At 43.9% G+C, this 23,535-nt stretch overlaps 1 protein-coding gene across 1 annotated transcript in view; it reads right to left on the bottom strand.

Annotated features, from left to right (window-relative positions):
• The window catches only part of nav2b (neuron navigator 2b), a 342,800-nt gene that overhangs the window by 164,014 nt on the left and 155,251 nt on the right, over nt 1-23,535 (bottom strand). The window contains 1 exon segment of the mRNA XM_060926744.1: nt 10,505-10,600. Coding sequence (XP_060782727.1) covers nt 10,505-10,600 — 96 coding nt within the window.

The raw sequence follows: 23,535 nt of genomic DNA on the forward strand, positions 1-23,535 counted from the left end.
AATTTCTGAAGCCTTATGCGCCTCGCCTCATCTATACGCTCTTGCCAGTATCTGTTGGCGTTGTCGGTGACAACAAGCCACAGCACCAAGACCAGCAACACTAACGACTCCATGTCCTCCATGTTTATTGTTTACTCTCCGGGTCGTGAGACTACCGCTTAAAAGCTCACTGATGTCACTGTTTGCGCCGCCTAACGACATCACGTGACGTCCACCCACTTTCGCTAACTCCACCCAATGTGTCCACCCACTTCCAGCCAGCACGGTTCAGCGCGGTTGTAGTCGAAATGCAACTCCAACAGCCCCGCTCAGCTCGACTCAGCCCAACTCAGCACCGCACAGCTCAGCCCAACTCAGCCGCGTTGGTAGTGGAAAAGCGGCATAAACTGACCGTAGGTGTGAATGTGAGTGTGAATGGTTGTCTGTGTCTATGTGTCAGCCCTGTGATGACCTGGCGACCTGTCCAGGGTGTACCCCGCCTTTCGCCCATAGTCAGCTGGGATAGGCTCCAGCTTGCCTGCGACCCTGTAGAAGGATAAAGCGGCTACAGATAATGAGATGAGATGAAGTCATGGCCATCTTCGACCCTGAAGATGGCCATTTGGAGTAAATATAAATTTCAGTTTCGGCTCAACTTTCAGTGCCTTGTTTAAAAGTTCAATCGGGGCTCTGCGACAGCTGTGGGATTTGAACTCAGAATGTCCCGGTTACTGGTGCAGAAGCTAAGCCATTACTGCTGTAGTTAATATGAGATGATCACGCTGAGCTGCAGTGGCTGCTGTCATGAGGTGAGTATTTGCTTTCCAGGCTGTTGACAGGCGCTTTGGTGGAACTACTATGCGAGTGCGCGTGTGTGTGTGTGTGTGTGTGTGTTCAAACACTTTTCTGAAATGTGAGCTCCTGTCTGGCTGACTAAGGGGTCTGGGAAACAAGACTGAAAGAAAAAACTGGGGCAAATCCCTACACACCCAGACTGGATACACTCCAACCCACACACACACACACACACAGCATCAAAGCCTAGAAATATGAATATCCCTATATGGACAGGATGTTAGAGAGGAATTCAGATACCATATGCACGATATGATGTCATTTTAGAGTGTGTGTGATGGTTGGTGTGTATTTTAATGTGTTGCACAAGTGCATGTGTGTGTGTGCGTGCGTTTTTGTGTTTGTGTCACAGAAAGTCCCACTAAGGTGATTCTGTCATACTTATAAATAGGAAATAGACCCACAGCGTCAAAAGAAAGAAAATCTCAACACACACACACACCCCACTACCAGTTACTCCAGTGTGTTACACAAAACTGCGCTGAAGGGCTCATCCTCAGTTTCCCAGACAAAAGGAGACACATACACTACAAAGTGAACACTTAATAGCATTTACACTCTCCAGTTTGTCCTACTTTCCCACCGAAGCCTACACCATCTTCCCTCCAAATACACGCAACTTCAACACAAACTCTGATACACTGAACACAACTCCACAAACCTTTTCTTCACACAAGCACACAACCCTTTTGTCATAACCGTTTCATCACACAGCATTAGACTGTCAGGCTGAAAACACTGCCATTCCATACACAACACTGCCTTCGCCACAATGTCCTACGGAATAAAACACTTGGGTACTGGATACCTTTTTATTCGTTTATAATTCCGTTTAATCTTCTAGAACGTCCCATATACTGTACATACAAGTTAGTTCCTGGTATTATTAACGTTTAGTATAAATACAGAGGTGATTGTAGGAAATCGTGTGCACTGATTGGTCAAGGGGGCGGCAGTACGGTGGTGTCGTGGTTAGCGCTGTCGCCTCACAGCAAGAAGGTTCTGGGTTCGAGCCCAGTGGCTGGCGAGGGCCTTTCTGTGCGGAGTTTGCATGTTCTCCCCGTGTCCGCGTGGGTTTCCTCCGGGTGCTCCGGTTTCCCCCACAGTCCAAAGACATGCAGGTTAGGTTAACTGGTGACTCTAAATTGAGCGTAGGTGTGAATGTGAGTGTGAATGGTTGTCTGTGTCTATGTGTCGGCCCTGTGATGACCTGGCGACTTGTCCAGGGTGTAACCCGCCTTTCGCCCGTAGTCAGCTGGGATAGGCTCCAGCTTGCCTGCGACCCTGCACAGGATAAGCAGTTATGGATAATGGATGGATGGATGGATGGATGATTGGTTGAGGGATTCGGACTATTTCTCAATAATCACCTCGAGTGACTCGGTAAAATGACGGCCAATCGCTTTGCCACCGTAAGTGAGGAAGAATTACAAATGACGAAAGAAAATGCTGTTCCGAAAAGCACTAAAGATGTGACTCGGCGTAGATAAGTGACAAGTCTGCGCTGCGCCTTTATTACATTTGCACGCTGCTTTTGAAGATTGAAATACATTTTTATAGAATACAATTTTTAAAAAAAATAATCACCTGTGTATTTATACTGAAACAATTATCCGCCTCAGGCTCAGTGAATATCGGTGATTATTATCCATACAGGACACTTTTTCGATGGAATAAAAACGTGTTCTATTCCCTTCGAGCGGGTTTCATTCATTTGGTTTGATAGCATGCAATATTGTTCGCGTATCGCTTATCCTACGTGTATTATGTCACTCTAACCAATGGAGAATGAGCGTTGAATACGGTTTGCGATATTGCATGGTTGTCGAGATAACATGATGTCACACGTCGGAGACGTAAAACTTCCGTGCTAGTGAGCGACTGGGACAATTTGTAAACAAACATGGCTGCCAAGTCTGCTTCGTTAAATATGGAAGATTTTGAAAGAGAAAGACGAGTTGAAAAGGAATCTCATCTCATCTCATTATCTCTAGCTGCTTTATCCTGTTCTACAGGGTCGCAGGCAAGCTGGAGCCTATCCCAGCTGACTACGGGCAAAAGGCGGGGTACACCCTGGACAAGTCGCCAGGTCATCACAGGGCTGACACATAGACACAGACAACCATTCACACTCACATTCACACCTACGGTCAATTTAGAGTCACCAGTTAACCTAACCTGCATGTCTTTGGACTGTGGGGGAAACCGGAGCACCCGGAGGAAACCCACGCGGACACGGGGAGAACATGCAAACTCCGCACAGAAAGGCCCTCGCCGGCCACGGGGCTCGAACCCGGACCTTCTTGCTGTGAGGTGACAGCGCTAACCACTACACCACCGTGCTGCCCCGTATGAATAATAATAATAATAATAATAATAATAATAATAAACAACGCCCTGCAATAACCTGGCGACTTGTCCAGGGTGTACCCCGCCTTTCGCCCGTAGTCAGCTGGGATAGGCTCCAGCTTGCCTGCAACCCTGTAGAACAGGATAAAGCGGCTACAGATAATGGATGGATGGATTGATAAACCACAACAATCTTGGCTGGCTTTTTTTCATGGTATATCAGATATATTCCCTTCAGCTACTCGTCTTCGACTCGTTCAATATCATGCTACAGTAGTCGAATGGAATATACTGTACTGATATACCATGAAAAAAAGCCAGGCGATATTATTGAAATAATAACCTCAATTATATCTCAATTATTATCCACCGATACTCACCTCGCCTTCGGCAAATAATTGTTAAATGACAGCTATAAGCAGCCGTTCTCTCACCAGCCTCTCTTTTGACATTAATAAGACTGGAGCTTGGTATGGAAATGACTGGAATATCCTCTGTTCTGATGACTTTCCTGTGTCGGGAAATGTAAAGTTACATGTTTATCTCTGACTGTTACAATGCGCTGACGCTGGAGACTCCTTATGTTCATTCACAGAAAAATAAATAAATAAATAAATAAATCACCATATCAAAAAATTTAAGGCTTAAATCTGTTTATGTGAGAAGAGAAGAAAAGAGACGAGAAAAGAAAAGAAGACGGAAGACTATTGCTCGTGCTGTTTCATCATCAACTCCATCAGTGGATTTGATAAGAACTGGCTGGAAAACACAGCACTAAAGATTTATGACCCCACCTGCTATCAAGCAGCTTTGACAGAACCAGGTCTTTAAATTATCCATGATATCAGAAACTTCAGGAATTCCTGCTGGATTCCTGCCCTGGAGCAACATCTCAACAGGACTTAGATCATCTCCGGATTGGGCACATCACTCGGACTGGCGCACTCAGATACTGACAGATACTGACAGATACTGGGCACGGGCTTCCCAGAATACACCTGGACGATCTGGAGAACATGTCCTTATTAGGTCAGCGGTGAACATTTGGTGCTCAAATCCAAAGACAGCTCTCTGAAACAAACATTTATCACGTCAAGGTGTGTGTTCACACTCCAAAGTACACACAGGAGGAGTCTGGGGTGCGATACCAGTTCAAACCGGGTGAACACACCTCAAATACTCTGTGGTAGAAGAAAAAGAAGCCTTTATTTGTCACATGCACACTCAAGCACAGTGAAATTCATCCTCTGCATTTAACCCATCTGAAGCAGTGAACACACACATGCACACACACAAGTGAGCAATGAGCACACACACATACTCAGAGCAGTGGGGAGCTATGCTACAGCACCTGGGGAGCAGTTGGGGGTTAGGTGCCTTACTCAAGGGCACTTCAGCCCAAGGCTGCCTCATGTTAACCTAACCGCATGTCTTTGGACTGTGGGGGAAACCGGAGCACCCGGAGGAAACCCACGCAGACACGGGGAGAACATGCAAACTCCACACAGAAAGGCCCCTGTCGGCCACTGGGCTCGAACCCAGAACCTTCTTGCTGTGAGGCGACAGTGCTAACCACAAATGTTGCAGTTGTGGAAGCACAGGTGACATATGGAGGGATTATTTTGTGTAAAAATGTGGCAGAATCAAAATGAAACCGAACACCTCTCCCCCTCCTGGGCTTTGTTTGGTTTCTTAAATGCTCTTTTAGTTTGCTGAGCCCTGAACTAGCAGAAGAAAGCTGGCACACACAACTTGTGTACCATGACGGGAACAAGATCGGCTAATTTCAGAGGTCTGAACATTGCTAACAAGAAAATCCCAGCAAGGAGAGAAAAAGAACCAGAATCACATGGTAGATGAAGTAAAACCCTTATAGGCAAATCTCACCACTCGGCAGCCATCTTGGAAGATCAGGCCCTTATCTACTGTACATTACAGCCATTTAGCAAACACTCTTATCCAGCACGATGTACAATATACCCAGAGCAGCCTGGCGTTAGGTGCCTTGCTCAGGGGCCCTTCAGCAATTCCTGCTGGTCCAGGGAATCAAACCGGCAACCTTTTGGTCCCAAAGTTGCTTCTCTAACCATTAGACCATGGCTTCGTCCATTATCTAACTGAATGGGCAGAGAGCTATAATCTTGTGTAGAAACGCAGATGGGCCGCGAGGCCCGCACCAGAGCGACAGAGTCGCCCGCAGCGGCGGCACTAATGGCCCAGCCAAGCCGCCATGGAATGTCTGGTCTTGTGAGCTCTCACATACTATTATCCTCTCCTTACAAAGCACCTTGCACAGTAAGGTAAGACAAACAATGTCATGCCCCCATCGTGTTGTCTCTCTGGACCTCCAGACCTGATGCCAAGTGGTGCACAAAACTGCCACAGACCTGACGGGTATGGAAGTTGCCCCACAGTGACAACTGACTTGCGGAGTGATGCCATCCATTGGCCATTTGAGTGGCTCTTCCGCATGCCATCTGGTGGTGTGCCATTGACCCTGTTGGGTCCGTCTGCAGCATCGCACTGAAAAGCACCCTGCTGCCAGCGCCTTATTGCTGATGTACTATTTAACCCATAGCTGGAACCCAAGCAGGTGCTACGACTCCGGGTCAGAGCAGACCTGGGAGCAATGGTGCTTAAGGGGTAACTCAACTTTCCTCAATATTCAAGTCCTCCCGGACCGGAGACTCACCACCAGTTGCAGTTTAAAGTCGTACCCAGGACTAAGTCATACCCAGAGCTATACTGTAACTCCACTTTCAATTGTGACTTTGCACCAAAATACGGTTTAAAGAGCTTTCCCCTACCCCACAGATTATACTTCTACTACGCATGCATAAGGTTTCACGTGGAAGCGACAGCACAACCTGAAGTGGATTATTTTCATATAAACACACGGTAAGACAGTGATTCGCCAACAGTCGCAGTGTTTAGTTTATTAATGAACAACACTCAAGACACTTAGGTTTAATGCTGTGGAACATCTGAGAGACAAGTTAGTTCCTGTTATCACTTATGTGATAACATCATCACACGTCACCTCTCTCTAATTCCATGTCTGACCTTTGCGTTCATGTATAAACCCACACTTCCTGTTTTATTTACCGTCCTCACCTGCGTCATGCAAGAACCCGTCTGCCTCTAACCCGTGCTGCCTGTTTAGATTTATATCCGGTGTAAAAGTAGAGGGTCACTGACTTATTTATCACTGTTCACTACATTTTATTGCACTGCACTGATTTTCCAGATGTTACGATGTCTGTAGAGCTGAACGGTGACATTTCGAAGCTCAAGTATCTTACACCTGGCACACTTTTTCTTTTTTTTGCACTGGTGTGTATGAAGCTCTTGGTCAGTTTATTAGGTATGCATCTCTCGTTGCTACACTCGCTGGGTGTTTAATCAGGTCCTTCCACCATTTGTACGTAGATGCATAAGTACTGTATGATATCTATACTTGATGTTTCAGATGTTTAGGCTGTCTTTCTGTGTGCTTAAACTATGAATTTAATGACTGTTGTCATTTATTAAACCTGATCGGATCCCCGTTTGAATTAACTCTACTAGCTCTAAGATCAGATTACACCTCTCTCTCTCTCTCTCTCTCTCTACAGCATTGTGATGCTTACTTGTGTACTTACAACCGAGACACTTGTTAAAAAAAATGTCTCCATACAATGTCCACGAAAAATGTCTCCACATTCGCAATGATACATTGTCCTTTATGAAACAACACGCTTATAAAATGTGTTTATTACTCTTATAAACTGATTTTCTAAGACGAATAAAACTCCAAAGATGCTTGCTGTGTCATACGTGAAAAACTCAAACAAACACGAAATAAAAACGAAACTAAAACTTGGCAGTTCTCCAAATTAAAAATACTTACACTACCGTTGAAAAGTTTGGGGTCACTTTGAAATGTCCTTATTTTTGAAAGAAAAGCACTGTTCTTTCCAATGAAGATCACTTTAAACTAATCAGAAACCCACTCTATACATTGCTAATGTGGTAAATGACTATTCTAGCTGCAAATGTCTGGTTTTTGGTGCAATATCTCCATAGGTGTATAGAGGCCCATTTCCAGCAACTCTCACTCCAGTGTTCTAATGGTACAATGTGTTTGCTCATTGCCTCAGAAGGCTAATGGATGATTAGAAAACCCTTGTACAATCATGTTAGCACAGCTGAAAACAGTTGAGCTCTTTAGAGAAGCTATAAAACTGACCTTCCTTTGAGCAGATTGAGGCCAAGTTTACATTAGACCGTATCTGTCTCGTTTTCTTCGCGGTTGCACTGTCCGTTTACATTAAAACGCCGGGAAACGCCGGGAAACGGGAATCCGCCAGGGCCCACGTATTCAATCCAGTTCGTATGTGATCCGGTGCTGCGTAAACATCGAGGATACGCGGATACGCTGTGCTGAGCTCGAGCTGGCGTCGTCATTGGACAACGTCACTGTGACATCCACCTTCCTGATTCGCTGGCGTTGGTCATGTGACGCGACTGCTGAAAAACGGCGCGGACTTCCGCCTTGTATCACCTTTCATTAAAGAGTATAAAAGTATGAAAATACTGCAAATACTGATGCAAATACTGCCCATTGTGTAGTTATGATTGTCTTTAGGCTTGCCATCCTTCCACTTGCAAGTGGTAAGTGACGCGCATGCCCGATATGCGCTGGGATCACACACACAGCGGCTCAGTCCCGAATCACTGCTCGTGCGCTTCACTCGCGCGCTCTGTGAGCTGCGCAGGGCCGGAGTGCGCACCCTCCAGAGGGCACTCGCTGTTCAGGGCGGAGTGATTTGGAGCGCAGGATGCCTGCGGAGCCGAGCCCGTGAGGAGAACACATTTCAACTTACGCGCCGTCTAATTAGTCATATGATTAGCGTATGCGTGTATTGGTGTTGCTGTGTGCACGCTAATCGTTTTTAAAAACGTTAATCTGATGATCCGCTGATACGGTCTAATGTAAACCCCACCTGAGTTTCTGGAGCATCACATTTGTGGGGTCGATTAAATGCTCAAAATGGCCAGAAAAATGTCTTGACTATATTTTCTATTCATTTTACAACTTATGGTGGTAAATAAAAGTGTGACTTTTCATGGAAAACACAAACTTGTCTGGGTGACCCCAAACTTTTGAACGGTAGTGTACTTTGTTACGTTAACGTTATGTAATGGTGTTAATGCTGAAGTTCATGGTTTGTTCATGCTCCTAAGTATTCTAATGCATGGAGCTGGAAATAAAATCCGTACACACCCCTGAGTGCAGGAGGTCACGGCAATACTTTCCTTTCCAAACACACACACACACACACACACACAGCTGAGGGTTTTTTAACGCTCTGATCTTCATCTTTTAATCTCTTCCTCTTGTTTTAGCTGCTGCTTTTTAGCCACGCTGTTCTTTCCGCTCCGTCAGTGAGTCACGCTGTCTTCAGAGGCTTTTAATAACGAAGTAGATGACGGCTGCCTCTAATTAGTTCCACTTATGTATGTGCGTAATAATATATGTGTGTGTGTGTGTTCCTGAAAAGGTGGCTTGAGTGCATTGTTGATTGTTATTGAGTAAAGATGCTCCAGGCAATCATGCACGCACACGCTCGCACGCACACGCTCAAATGTAGCCATAACAAGGCAAAGCTAGTTGTTTATGAACTAAAAGAGGAAAAACACAAGCTGATGATTATGTGTGTGTGTGTGTGTGTGTGTGCACGCGTCATTAAAAAAATTTTAGGCAAACAATAGCGGCTCTGTTCCTACAGACGTATTGCAACGTGAGGACTGGACTGGCTCTGATCACCCAGGCATGATGAAGGTACTGTATTTCCTTGTGAAGATGATGTTAAAGATGGCATGTGCTGATATGCAGCTCTGATATATCACACTAATCCGTTTTTGTTCTTGTTGGTCTGTAGCTAATCTTCTAAAAGCCTAACGTCTGGAGCTGCGCAATAAATAACTGTACGTTTCATATAATTTGTCGTTTTAATTGGACACTGAATTCATTTTGTCACTTGCTTTAAAGGAAAGACGTGTTAGAAAAATTGTTGTGCAAACTTGAAAAAGTACCAAAACCAATCAAATTACTCTCGATACACGTAAAAAGTACACTAATTGTGCAAGCTTGTGAGTTTATTTGCTAACAAAAAGCAAGAAAACGCATGGTTTATGTGAAACAATCGTTCATCGTACGTTCATTCATATTAACAATGTCTTCATTAATATTCAAAGAAACCTCATTAATATTCACTGGAGCTGCGTTGATATTCAAATCAACTCGAATATTTCACTACAGTGATTCAGATTTTGGCGGCACGGTGGTGGAGTGGTTAGCGCTGTCGCCTCACAGCAAGAAGGTCCGGGTTCGAGCCCCGTGGCCGGCGAGGGCCTTTCTGTGCGGAGTTTGCATGTTCTCCCCGTGTCCGCGTGGGTTTCCTCCGGGTGCTCCGGTTTCCCCCACAGTCCAAAGACATGCAGGTTAGGTTGAAGGCCTCTGCATGCTCTTGCGACAAGGCTTTCGCAGATAGCTTTTCGCAGACAGTTGTAATTTATCGTTGAGCGGGGAGTAATAGGCGTGCACGATGTTATTCACCGCTACAACGCAAGGGGGCGCGAAGTCGCGAAATCGCTAGGAGTAGTTGGTGGGTGTGGTTAGTGGAGTGTTTATCCTCCGGTTACTTATAATGACTAGAACTGGAGTCGTATAGATGTACGTACTTCCTCACTTCCTCGATCAACCGCTCTTCGTGCTGCTCCATCTTCGCTCGTGTTTTTAAAAATGGCGGTCGTGAAAACAAACCAAACCGGGAAAGTAGGGAAGCGGAAGTGCGTGTACAGCGGATGTAGAGTGGACCAATCAGAGCCCTCTTGTCTGCGAAGCTTCTGCGGTGGTCACAATTTTTGGGAGGTGCGCGCAGAGCGTCTGCGAAGGTGGGGGGGGGCTACGCAGACGCTATCTGCGACACCGTCTGCGAGGACTGGGTTGTCAGCATAAATTGGCCTTAACTGGTGACTAAATTGACTGTAGGTGTGAATGTGAGTGTGAATGGTTGTCTGTGTCTATGTGTCAGCCCTGTGATGACCTGGCGACTTGTCCAGGGTGTACCCCGCCTTTCGCCCGTAGTCAGCTGGGATAGGCTCCAGCTCGCCTGCGACCCTGTAGAACAGGATAAAGCGGCTACAGATAATGAAATGAGATCCAGATTTTAATGCAAGTCAATGATAAGGAATTTTAAAACTCGTGTGCCAGTGCAGCGTGATGATGCGCGTGATTTTGAGTCAAGAGTTTGAAAAGTCAAAGGTCACATCCTACCTGTCGATGTCAGTGTGGGTCTCGCAGTGGAGGAGCGTGGAGGAGTGCTTGTGTGTCTGACGTGTATACACACTCAGCCCGCCATCTGTCATGTAGCTGTACACACACACAAAGTTTGTCTCACTATCCTTGTGAGGACCTTCCATTGACGTAATTATTACTGCAGTTAATTAATGCTGTGCCTGCACCTAACCCTAACCTCAGTAATGAAAAGGAAACTTTTTTAGTTTTGTTTAAAAAACACAACAGAAGCAATTTCCTTGTGGGGACCATCCAAATGTCCCCACAAGGTCGAAATTGTCAGATTTTACTATGCTTATGGGGACATTTGGTCCTCAGTAGCAGTGGCGTGCACAGACATTTTGGGGGGCAAGTGCTATGGGGGGGAAAAAGGGCACTTTTTTGCGCATGTGGAACACCTTATTATAAAAGTCTGAGATTTAACCCTCCTCTTGTGTTCGGGTCGCCACTGACCCGTTTTAGTTTGTAAAGGTTTAAAACAACCACTTAATGTTAATTTATTACATCAAGGCTTTTTGACTTTGCCAGGAATCTCTAGTTGAACAAAATAGAAAAAGAAATTTTTGTTTTCCTAAATCTGAAAATGGTCTAGCAAAAAATATAATACTTACCGTATGTGCAGTTGTTTCTGTATGCGACGGGCTACTTCACGACAAAATAATTACAGCTTGGGCTTAGAGGGCAAACAATACATTTTCACTCGATTCATGTGTTACTTGGCTGGTGGGGCAGGGGAAGAGCTGACTGACTGCCCGATGTGTTGTCTGCGCTACGACAAGGCCGTGGCTTCCAGGATGCTATGCTGCTGCAACCTCACATTGAATGCACTGCACGCTTGTTCACGTGACAGAGCAAGAGAGACAGAGGTCCGGTGTGTGTGCGGAGGGGGCACACATCGGGACATTATTTTCACACACGCTTTTAATGCCGCGGCTTTTCTAAAAGATCATGTCGACATTGGCCTCAGTAAACTGTAAAAAAAAAAATTAAAAAGGGCACTTTTTTGGACAGAGGGCAGAGGGGCAGGTGCTTGAGCACCACCTCGTGTCTATCTGTGCACGCCACTGCTCAGTAGTATATAACAAAATCAACTGTGAGCTACCGCTCACTTACGTATCCCCCCGCTCTCGCTTATATCAGAATACAAGCAATTGAAAGAATAGGACACATTATTATAAATGTTGACTTCAACAAATAATGAACCCTGAAACAAGTAAGTAAAGAGCCGTGTCTCTCCCCAGGGATTTCAAACAGCATCCTGGTAAACTGTCATTTTGAAATAGCATTTTGCTTCTTGAAATAGCGTCAAAATCCATGCGATAGCTACTGTATGTTTCGTAAATACATTCAGTCGGTAAACAGGAAGTCGACGTGCAACAGACCTGAAAACGGTATACACGGTATAGAACCCCAAGCTGAAGCTCGGTACCAAATATCAAGCAGTTGTGATTTGTAGTTGTTGAGAAATGTGTTATGAAAATTTTGTAAATCCACGCTATATGTTTCATAAATACGTTCAGTTGGTAAACAGGAAGTCAATGTGCGACAGACCTGAAAACGGTATACACGGTATAGAACCCCAAGCTGAAGTTTGGTACCAAGTGGCTAGAATTTGTGGTTGCTGAGAAAAAGGGTGTTTCGGATGGACGGAGATATGGATGGATGGACGGACAGAGGTAAACCAGTATACCCCCCCCTTTGGAGCGGGGGTATAATTAAAACACACACACACACACACACACTATTAAAGCTCTCAGATATTCCTACCCTTGTAGGAACATTTGGTAAGAAATAAAATATTTAATTGGAAAATCACATTAAGAATATTACAGTTATGAATTTTAATATATTTCAATAAAATTAAATCCAAGTGTATTTTTAGCTGTGTATAAGAATATTACCTTTCAATTTTCTTTCATTTTTAGTGTTCTGAAAACAGATTTTGTTTAAGAGAAAGTCTCACACACACACACACACACACACGCAAAATTACTTTTTCTACATGACTTTATTTGGCTTCAACCTCTTTAATGTGAGGGAAATAAACAGGGTTTTTTTTCGTGGTCCGTTTTCCATTAAATCCTGCGCTCTGATTGGCTGGCGAGCAGGTCCGTATCCTACGATACGGACCCCAGTTACGGACCTCTGTCGACCTGCTCGTTCACAACAACAACAAACATAGTAGCATTTTTTGTCAACATTTATCTTTTTTTTATAAGATTATCAAAAATCTTATACATTTTTGCCAGCATTTCTCAGGAGAATAGCATTAATTTTACAGCATGGATAGCGATAACGACAGTGTTCACAGCGAAAGCGAGTTTTACTACCCTGAGGAAGAAGAAATAAAAGAAAACATTTCAGGAGAAAGCAAAAAACCTCTAACTGTTGCTAACGCCGAGCAAAAACATGGCTGAATCCTGAATGACTCAATTTTGTATAAATAGGGGACTACATAGGCGGCAAAATGTAGTTTTTTTCCTGCCATGGAAGTGCACTTGTATACCGAGGAGGAAGCAATTTGCATTACAGCCGTGAATGAGGATTCAAAATGGCGGCTCGGCTCGGTTTTCCCTTTTGGGCGCTCTCGTTTTCTGTTAGAATTTGGTAAAGAAAAAAATAGAGATTATTTACCAGCTTAAGGTCGGTCCGTATGGTGAAATACCGTGACCTCGGCCTTGAATACTGACCTCGGCCCAGAGGGCCTCGCTCAGTACTTTCAAGACCTCGGTCACGGTATTTCATGATACGGACCTCCCAGCTGGTAGATAACGTATTTATTCTGCACTTTTCATCTTTAATCATCTAGTACAACGGAAGAGCAAAAGTAATATCAGCGTACCTTGTACACACACACATCCAGCAATATAAAGTGATTAAAAAACCTATTACAGCCAGCATTGTGGGTCTCCTTATCTAGAAATAGATCATAACACGTTCCTCTTGAAGTTTCTGATAACACACGGCACACGAACCTGTGGTGCAAAATGAAGTCTCACCCCTCCTTTTCGCAAAACACTGAAGGTCCAAGAAGTGATCTAGAGATGAAAAACTCCTTGGCAAACCCTGCACTGTGCACTGCTTCTTCTCTATCAGCGCTTTATTACACGTCTATTCGCAGACGTGTTCAGGCATAATGTCACTTTTATCAGTAATCAGCCTGCTGATATATTTTATTGTTGACTCCTCTAAAAAAATAAAACCACCCTGTATACTCAAGGTGGTGCAGCGAATCGATCCATAGCTGCTCGATATACACTCCTATTTACTCTGCCTCGGCACACGCTCTTTCCAAATATTGAGTAACTTCAAGCTGTCTTCTGTGCGTGAGGAGTTTATGCGCATATGAACTGCTCCTATTGACAGAGCACGCCAGAAATCAGCTCATAATCCAACATAATCCCAAGCCCGGAGAGCAGAACTCACCCTCAGGCACATATAGTACAACGGAGGTGAAATGAATGAGTGCGTTTTCCAAGTTCAGGTTCATGTTCATGTAAACGAGAACCAAACAAGGAGAAAAAGTATCACTGAGATGCCAGTAGATGCAATGAGCACCAACATCTGCTCCAGATAAACAATGCAGCCAATTACTCATGATGCAATGACACACAGCTGGCCGCAGCGCTGAGATGAAGGCCAGGATGGTTCACCCTGACATCATGGGTACTTTTTCAGGGGCTGAAATCACTCACATGGTTACCCTACACTGTTTACGTCAAGGTCAGGTGGTATCACGTGGTCATCGTTAGCATTATATATAACGTAGTGGCCTGGGAAAACCTTTCACATGGTGGAAGAGTGAGAATTTGATTATATATACAGTAGTTTGGCTAAATCCAGATTATTCCGAAGTGAAATATGTTTTTCTTTTGCATGTATCTCAATCACAAGCTATTCAAGAACTTCACCAAAGCGTGTGAGGAAATCACACATTTAGCAAGAAAGGGTGTAGATGTTTTGGCTAAAATGCTTGACTGGCCACTGCGATACTTTCACTTTGTCGTCTTCAACTTTGGAAATAGTCTTAGGACCATTGTCCTGCAAGAAGACCCAGTGGCAACCGAGTTTTCACTTTCTGGCTGAATGCTTGATTAAAATGCTGAAGATAACTTTGTTGAAGACAACTTTGTTGTCTACGCAGTTTAAAAAATTGTTATATGAAACAGTACAACCACTATCCTCTACCTTCATCCTACATAGCCATACTAACCTTGATGAATTTCCAAGCATGAAATGGAAATCATATGGAAAAAAGGTGTTTATTTTGTAAGCTGAATTTCAAAACGTATTCCAGGATGTTGTCCGTACTGCATGTAGCTTTATACCCAAACTATCATATAGAGTACACTGTAACCCTGCTATAACGAACTCCTTGGGGGACGTCTAACGAGTTCGTTATATTCTATCCGCATTCACTGGATATGAGCAATCGCATGCTCTGATTAGCTCTACTACTAGGCTATCAGCTCATATACCGTGAGTAGAGAAAAACAAACTGGCAGAGCGTGTTGCTGAACCAACAGAGGACAAAATAAAAACTCTACTTGAAAAAAAACTAAAAAACAAACAAACAAACAAACAAACAAAAAGCAACAAAATATGGAATAAAAGTATTTGATGGTAAGAATGTATTTCTTTTGTATTTCAAAAATTATTATAGCAGCATTTTTCACAAATTGCTCCTGTCATTTCGCCAGTTTGTTTACATTCTAAGCGGAAATGATTTTGTTAAGTTTTTATATTTGTTGAATTTGCAAAAAATAAAAATAAAAATGCTCTGTTTCTCAAAATCCAGTGAATGTGGATCGAATAAAACAGCTATTCCACTCAATCTTGTCATACATGACTTATAGCCTACTTGGTGCTACATGCCTCGTCGGCTATCAACTCGATTTCGTGGAATAACTGTTAAATACCGAAAGGTTCGTAATACTGAAAAGGGTCCACTTGTCACACCAAACACTCACTCTTACGTAAAACTAGACCAACTGTGTTTAACTGATATTCACACTTAATTATCTTACCTAGTTATGAACTAAAGGAAATAAGTGACACTTGTCATCAATTGCTTGCCGCATTGTCTTTCTTTTCAGCCCATCATGTTGACTGCAGGGGCGGCACGGTGGTGTAGTGGTTAGCGCTGTCGCCTCACAGCAAGAAGGTCCTGGGTTCGAACCCCGGGTCCGGCGAGGGCCTTTCTGTGTGGAGTTTGCATGTTCTCCCCGTGTCCGCGTGGGTTTCCTCCGGGTGCTCCGGTTTCCCCCACAGTCCAAAGACATGCAGGTTAGGTTAACTGGTGACTCTAAATTGACCGTAGGTGTGAATGAGAGTGTGAATGGTTGTCTGTGTCTATGTGTCAGCCCTGTGATGACCTGGCGACTTGTCCAGGGTGTACCCCGCCTTTCGCCCGTAGTCAGCTGGGATAGGCTCCAGCTTGCCTGCGACCCTGTAGAAGGATAAAGCGGCTAGAGATAATGAGATGAGATGAGATGTTGACTGCAGTTATGGACAAAGTCTCGGAGCTCTTTGTCTTTAAAAGTTTAAATTTAACGTTTCAGGATACTAGGGGTCGACCGATAATCGGCCTGGCCGATATACCGGGCCGATATTCTGCATTTTTAGGGTTATCGGTATCGGCCATAATTTCCACCGATATGCCGATAACATGCCTTTTTGCAGCCATTTCGTTCCTAACACGACTGTCACTGCACGTCCTTTCCTGCACTCGCCTCTCGGAGTTCAAGAACACGGTCCCGCCCACCACAACATCTGATTTGTTTGGCACAAGAGATATAGCCAATCAACACGCGTAGCTAAACGCTGTGAACTGTTTCAAGGCGGCCGTATGGGCACTCGGGCAGAAGCAGATCCCACTTCAAGGTAAGGACACGCTGCTTTTGCCACAATAAGTCACAAACACAAGTTGCAAAAGCACAACATCATTATATGTTTACATTCTTCATCTACTACTCGTTAAAATTGTCCATTTGCATCTGTGTAGCCAGGCAAACTTAGCTTATGGAAGGAAGCACTTAAATTAGCCTACAACCAACTAGTCTCGCTGAAACTACATGTAATGTTGTCCATAGTAAGCAGTCCCCAGCATAACGTAGGCTGCAGTCATTTTTAAATCCCCGTCTGGAAACGTTGTGAATGTGTCAGTAGTTCTACTCGAACAGTAGAATGACAGCCATACAGAGAGGTGGTCAAGGGAAGACGAAATAAAACGTAGTGTTTGTGCTCTGTAGGCTAGCGCAAGCCTACTGGCTATTTGTTATGGTGATGAGTAAACTTCATGACGTGACTCGTGCTCAAAAAGCGCATTGCACTTGTATATGTTGGGTAACTTTATAAAGCGCTATTTGAACATTTAAACAAGCCAGGTGTGATATGGTGCTAGCAGGCTATGTTTGTCAGGACGCTTGTTGTGGGCTCAGTAATTAATTGTGTCATGGATGCACACTTGCTTGGATAAACGTTAATGAACGAAATACATCAATTAAACTCTTGACTTAAATGTTCTTATGCTACTTCACATTGCGCTGTAATGTACTCCACTAGTATTTATAATTCTTGCGCAAGTGATTCTCCTCGCTAGCGCTTCTGATTCAGAAAGCGGTATACTTTTAAAGGAGCAGCCGCTCCTTTTAACCAGAGCTTTTAAAGGTCCCATGGCATGAAATTTTCACTTTCTGAGGTTTTTTAACGTTAAAATGAGTTCCTCTGACCTTCTTAAGTCACCCCAGTGGCTAGAAATTTCATAATGTGTAAACCAAACTATGCCCAACATTTGAGAATGGCGCGTCAAAACGGCGCGTTGATAAGCTCTTCCCTTTACTACGTCAGCAAGGGAGATGATCCCCATGCCCCCCCCTCTGGATTCCCACCCACTGTATGGATTGCCCGCCCAGTTGTAGTGAGGAGACCATAGAGGACACAACAACATGGCATCACCTAAGCATGCGAAACATGGAAATTGCGCTGTACATGGATGTGACAACACAGAAAAGAGTCTGTTTTTACTGCCGACGGGAGAGCCCCTGAAGACGCAGTGGCTTAATTTTATTTACTTCAATAATACGCCGTCGAGTCTACCTAAGACGGTGTATGTTTGTCGGAAGCATTTTCCTGAGGAATGTTTCCACAACTTGGGACAGTACAGGGCAGGTTTTGCACATCAACTGTCACTGAAGCCTGGGTCCGTACCAAGCATCCCTGCCGCATCACCAACAAACACCGAACAAGTAAGTGTATAACTGTTAAGTCGTTTTGCCGTGTTTTAAAATCGGTGCGTTAGCCTAGCAATGGCTACATTAGCTGTGCAGCTAACCGCTTCCTGCAGTTAGCCAGGTAATCTGCGCTACAAAACTAAAGAGCATGCAGCATGCTCTGTTAAACTGAGTTTAGTCTGGAAATTGACTGTAACTTATGAGCTTATGTTTGACTATTGCTCCGCAATGCATGTCTTCTGTTGGATAAGCGATATGTTGCTGTAGTTGCTGCTTCTATCCTCTTTGGTTATGGAGTGCGTGTTCAAGCCTAGGGTATTATACGTTCGTAAACTACCACTCCGAACACTCTCACTCTCTGTGTCACGTTGAGTTTACGAAAGGAGTCCGAGGGAGAACGGGGTTTTGTCTTAGCAGCGTGGCTACAGGCGCTGATAGCAGCGAGTATGTGTGTGCGCAGCTTGGTCAAGCCCCTCCCCCTCCCCCCATGGCCCGCCCCCACCCTCTACCCTTCCCCGCCTCCTGCTTCTCATTAGCAAAACGACGCACTGGGAAAAGCGCTGAAATGGGGCTTTCTCCCAGGAGGCTATATTTACGTGCCGAGGGTTCATTTCGAGAAAGGCTGCGGATATAACATCCGGAAGCCTCCACGAGCCCGTTTAAAGCATCAACAAACCACCATGCCATGGGCCCTTTAACATGCAGAGCAACTGTGCTTCCTTCACTACAATATAATCCTAAATTGGGAATATTAGGCTTGGGCATTAAAAGCATTAGAATGTAGATGGTTACTTGTTACATAATAGGGAGTGATCGCCTACTTTATGTTTGATTTTACTTTTTAAAAAATGCTGCAGGCAGCTCCCTACACTTGATTTGTTATTTAAAAACTACTTGAAGTTGATAAGTCTTACTTAGTTCTTAGTGTAAAAGAATCCAGAGTGTATTTTCATTTATTTTCCACTGAGAATGGTGAGCTGTAATATAGTAGGGAGTGATTTATTTTTTTATTGGTGAATATTTTATTATTTTATTTCTCATTTTATTCTAACTAATGTTTGACTTTATTGTACAAATGCTGCTGGCATCTCCCTGCACAAAATTTCATGTTCAATTTTACAATTAAACATATATTTCATGGATATGAAGGTCTGTGTCAGTGTGTGCTATGTTTAATTTCATGTGAATTATAATGTTTACATTTATCGGTTGCACATATAAGTTATCGGCATCCCAATTCCATAATAATCGGTATCAGTATCGGCCCTGAAAAAAACATATCGGTCGATCCCTACAGGATACCATATTCTTTCGACAAATTTGTTGCTTTCTCACCATGCTTTAGACGGTCCAGGATATGAAGTTTGTCTTTGACTAACATCTTACTTTTAAGAGTTTCATGTAATGGAGGCAGATGATGGATGTAATTGATGATGGAAGGGTGTTTATTTAAAAACGGGCAGGCAAACAGTTCAAAAACACAAGACAAAGGCAGGGTCGTGGAAGAGGCAATGGTCAAGCAAGGCACAAACAGAATATCACAAAGGTAATCACAAAGGCAAATTCTAATATGCAAAAGAGAGTCAAAACCAGTAAAGCAATACGCGGAACAAAGGCTTGGTAATATGAGACACTAGGTACAGCATGTATACTTTGCAAAGTCTTTGTGTTTATTTACTTAGTCCTTATAAGCGTGCGCTGTGATTGCACTCTAATCTGGAACAGGTGCATGGTAATTAGTTCTAATTGTGCCAACGTGTGTGGCCATGACAACAAGTAGCCATGACAACAATGCTTACGGAGGAAAGACTCGAATAAAACTGCTTTTAGCTTGTAATATAAAGTCCTTTTAAGGGATTCTTTGAAGCCAGTGATTGACGTTGTTGAAGATTGTTAGTGATTGACACCTACGCAAGGCTAGTTAATCCTTTGTTTTATGGCGTTAAGACGTGTTGTTAGCTCCACTGCGGACTTGATTATTTATTGTTTGTCTCTGGGGGAAGACGAGCACATGGCTCAGGGATGTTTTTTTTTTTTTTGAAGACTCCGACTTGTCACAAAAGGCGGGAGAAACAAACTTGGTTCATTATATGCGAAAGTTCATAGTAAAAGAGTTCGTTATAGTGATGTTACAGTGTCTTCTGAAACATCCTTTAGTTTTGCTTTACATGTTATAGTGTAAGTGTGTTTTAACTGTGTTATATGAACGGAACACCAAATTACAGTTCAGGCCAGCGTTCATTATCTCTCTAACGTCTTGACTACAATACATTTTTTTTGCCTTTATAATATGTTAAAAATTACAGGACTAAATAAAAGCACGGGTGGTTAAAAAGCGAGTGAGACAGTGTGTGTGTGTGTGTGTTTGAAGAAGGAGAAGGGGCCCAGGTACAGCAGGAGGGAAGAGTAGGGAAAGCCTTTAGGCTGTAGGACGATGGATGAATGGAGGAGTTGATGGATGAGTGGATCGACCAGAGCGGCCTGTGCTATTCAGCTGTAAACGGGTTCTCAAAATCCACCCTCAGGGCAGATCCACTTAAACGGTTAAAGAAGAGTACACGAGTTGGCGAGTCTATGAAACAGACGCGACTCAAATTATATTACAGTCCTGTTTTGGTTTTTTTTCCTAACGTAATATAGATATTAACTTCATTTGGAACATGACAGGCGTCCTGATACGGGGGTGTATTTCACATCAGTTCAAAGCAAAAAAAAAAAAAAAAGACAAAAGTGACAGAAAGAGAGAGACTTATCAAGGTGAAACACGAAGCTTGTAAACACAGACCTTTTGTGATGATGTCCATGACTCCGGGCGAAAGCAGACTGTCTCCTGTACATAAATGTGCTGACTTTTCCTTAAATACTGGGTCGACCTGACTAATCTGAGACTCGTTAAAAAGGGAGCTTAGGAGAAAGTCCAAACAACATGCCATTTTTATGACGATGTTATAATTTATGACCTTCTGCACAGGTGCAGCGAATGAATCATCAGGTCTGTATCGGTTGTGCAGATAAACAGATTAATGGCTGACTTGTGCAGTAAAGTGATGGTTCATGCCCTATTTAAATAAGATCGGCTGGCTTTGAGTGGTATATCAGATATATTCCATTCAGCGAGCATGATATTGAATGAGTCGAAGACGAGTAGCTGAATGGAATATATCTGATATACCACGAAAAAAGCAAACCAATATTATTATTATTATTACTCATACACATTCCTTTTGGGTGTTCACTGCGTCTTTCTCTTTCAAAATTCTCTCAAAATCTTCCGTATATAACGAAGCAAACCTGGCGGCCATGTTTGTTTACAAATTGTCCCAGTCGCTCGCTAGCGTGGAAGTTTTACATCTCCGATGTGTGACGTCATGTGGTCTTGACAACCGTGCAATATCGTAAACCATATTCGACGCTCATTCTGCATTGCGTAGTGCAGGGGTGGGCAATTATTTTTTCCATGGGGCCACATGAGAAACAGAAAATTTTGTGGAGGGCCGGACCAAAAGGCTGAACTAAATTCTGCATAATATTAATTGTATTTCTTTATATAAAGCAATAAATAACATTGTTTTTCCAAGCTGCTAAGACTGGTAAGAGTATGGAAAAAACGAGGTTGCCTTACAAAAAATGTCATTTATTCAATCAAATTTCCCAAAACAATGGTTAACAAAATGTGAACGTTTGTACCATTTTTTTTCAGTCACATTCACCCACGGGCGGCACGGTGGTGTAGTGGTTAGCGCTGTCGCCTCACAGCAAGAAGGTCCGGGTTCGAGCCCCGGGGCCGGCAAGGGCCTTTCTGTGTGGAGTTTGCATGTTCTCCCCGTGTCCGCGTGGGTTTCCTCCGGGTGCTCCGGTTTCCCTCACAGTCCAAAGACATGCAGGTTAGGTTAACTGGTGACTCTAAATTGACCGTAGGTGTGAATGTGAGTGTGAATGGTTGTCTGTGTCTATGTGTCAGCCCTGTGATGATCTGGCGACTTGTCCAGGGTGTACCCCGCCTTTCGCCCGTAGTCAGCTGGGATAGGCTCCAGCTTGCCTGCGACCCTGTAGAACAGGATAAAGCGGCTACAGATAATGAGATGAGATGAGACATTCACCCCAAAACACAATAAAGACATCACAATATTGTCTTTCTACTCCAAATATCAAGCACCAAGTCCACCAAGCACTCTTTCACAAATTCCCCCTCCAAGAATGGTTTACTGTTTTTAGCGATTTTGTGGGAAAGCACAAAGCTGGTCTTGGTTGCTGCATCCCTGGATATGTGACGCTTGGTAAAAAAGCCTTCCTGCTTTTCTAGCTTCGCCAGCAAAGCTTTCGATGTCTGCGCTATTTCAGCATCAGTCAAGTTTCGGTATTTCTCAGCGTGCTTCGTCTGGTAATGCCGACTCAAATTGTAGTCTTTGAACACGGCGATCTGCTCTCTGCAAACTAAACACACAGCTTCATCTCTGACTTCAGTAAATACATACTTAGCAGTCCATGTTTTGTTGAAAGCCCTGCATTCGGCATCTACCTTTCTTTTTTTTGCGGACATTTTGGGGGCTAAAGTCTTCTTGTGACCTGCTCCCAACAACGTCGATTCGGTGTAGGTATCAGATCTACAGATCGTCTCGGGCTCCGGCGCCTGCTGGTGACGTCACACTATGTGATTGGCTGGACCGTTTGAAGGATGATGTACAAGTTTGTGGTTGGTCTGGACAAATTACGGAAGTAGTTATCGCAGGATTAGGTTTCGTGGGATTTCATGTCATGTTCATGTCGCGCGCATTGCGTTTTTGTTGAACACAACTTCAAAATAAAAGCAATGCACATTCAGTCCATGCATGAGGTAAAATTAGAAAATACGTTTATTTTGTAATTTCTAATTAACCTTACGCGGGCCGGTCAGAATGAACCAAAGGGCCGGATGCGGCCCGCGGGCCAGAAAATGCCCAGGTCTGGCGTAGAGTGACGTAATACGCGTAGGATAAGCGATATGCTAACAATATTGCATGCTATCAAAGCAAATGAATGAAACCTGCTACAAGGGAATAGAACACGTTTTTATTCCATTGGAAAAAAAAAAAAAAGTGTCCTGTCTGTATGTATGTATAATAATACACATTATGCCACAGCACTCTTGAATTCACAATTCTGATTGGTTGAAAGGTGTTGATTCATTTTCTATAGCAGAAGCTCCAGGATAGGACAAGTCACACTTTTGTCACATGAATGCACTTTATCGTTTCTATAGTAATGGCTAATTCATAGAGACTTATAAAGGGAACACTCACATAATTTAAGCCTGATAGTAAACATGGAAGGGCGGCGCGGTGGTGTAGCGGTTAGCGCGGTCGCCTCACAGCAAGAAGGTCCGGGTTTGAGCCCCGTGGCCGGCGAGGGCCTTTCTGTGCAGAGTTTGCATGTTCTCCCCGTGTCCGCGTGGGTTTCCTCCGGGTGCTCCGGTTTCCCCCACAGTCCAAAGACATGCAGGTTAGGTTAACTGGTGACTCTAAATTGACCGTAGGTGTGAATGTGAGTGTGAATGGTTGTCTGTGTCTATGTGTCAGCCCTGCGATGACCTGGCGACTTGTCCAGGGTGTACCCCGCCTTTCGCCCGTAGTCAGCTGGGATAGGCTCCAGCTTGTCTGCGACCCTGTAGAAGGATAAAGTTTTTTTTACCAGAGCGCCAGCGACACAGTAGCTCACACGGAGAAGTTTCACACCACGAGAAACCAGACTCGTTTATAATTAGCTAAGCTGTTCTTCATGAGAACAATTAGATCTTCCAAA

Source organism: Neoarius graeffei, chromosome 8, assembly GCF_027579695.1.
Source record: "Neoarius graeffei isolate fNeoGra1 chromosome 8, fNeoGra1.pri, whole genome shotgun sequence".
Taxonomy (NCBI): Eukaryota; Metazoa; Chordata; class Actinopteri; order Siluriformes; family Ariidae; genus Neoarius; species Neoarius graeffei.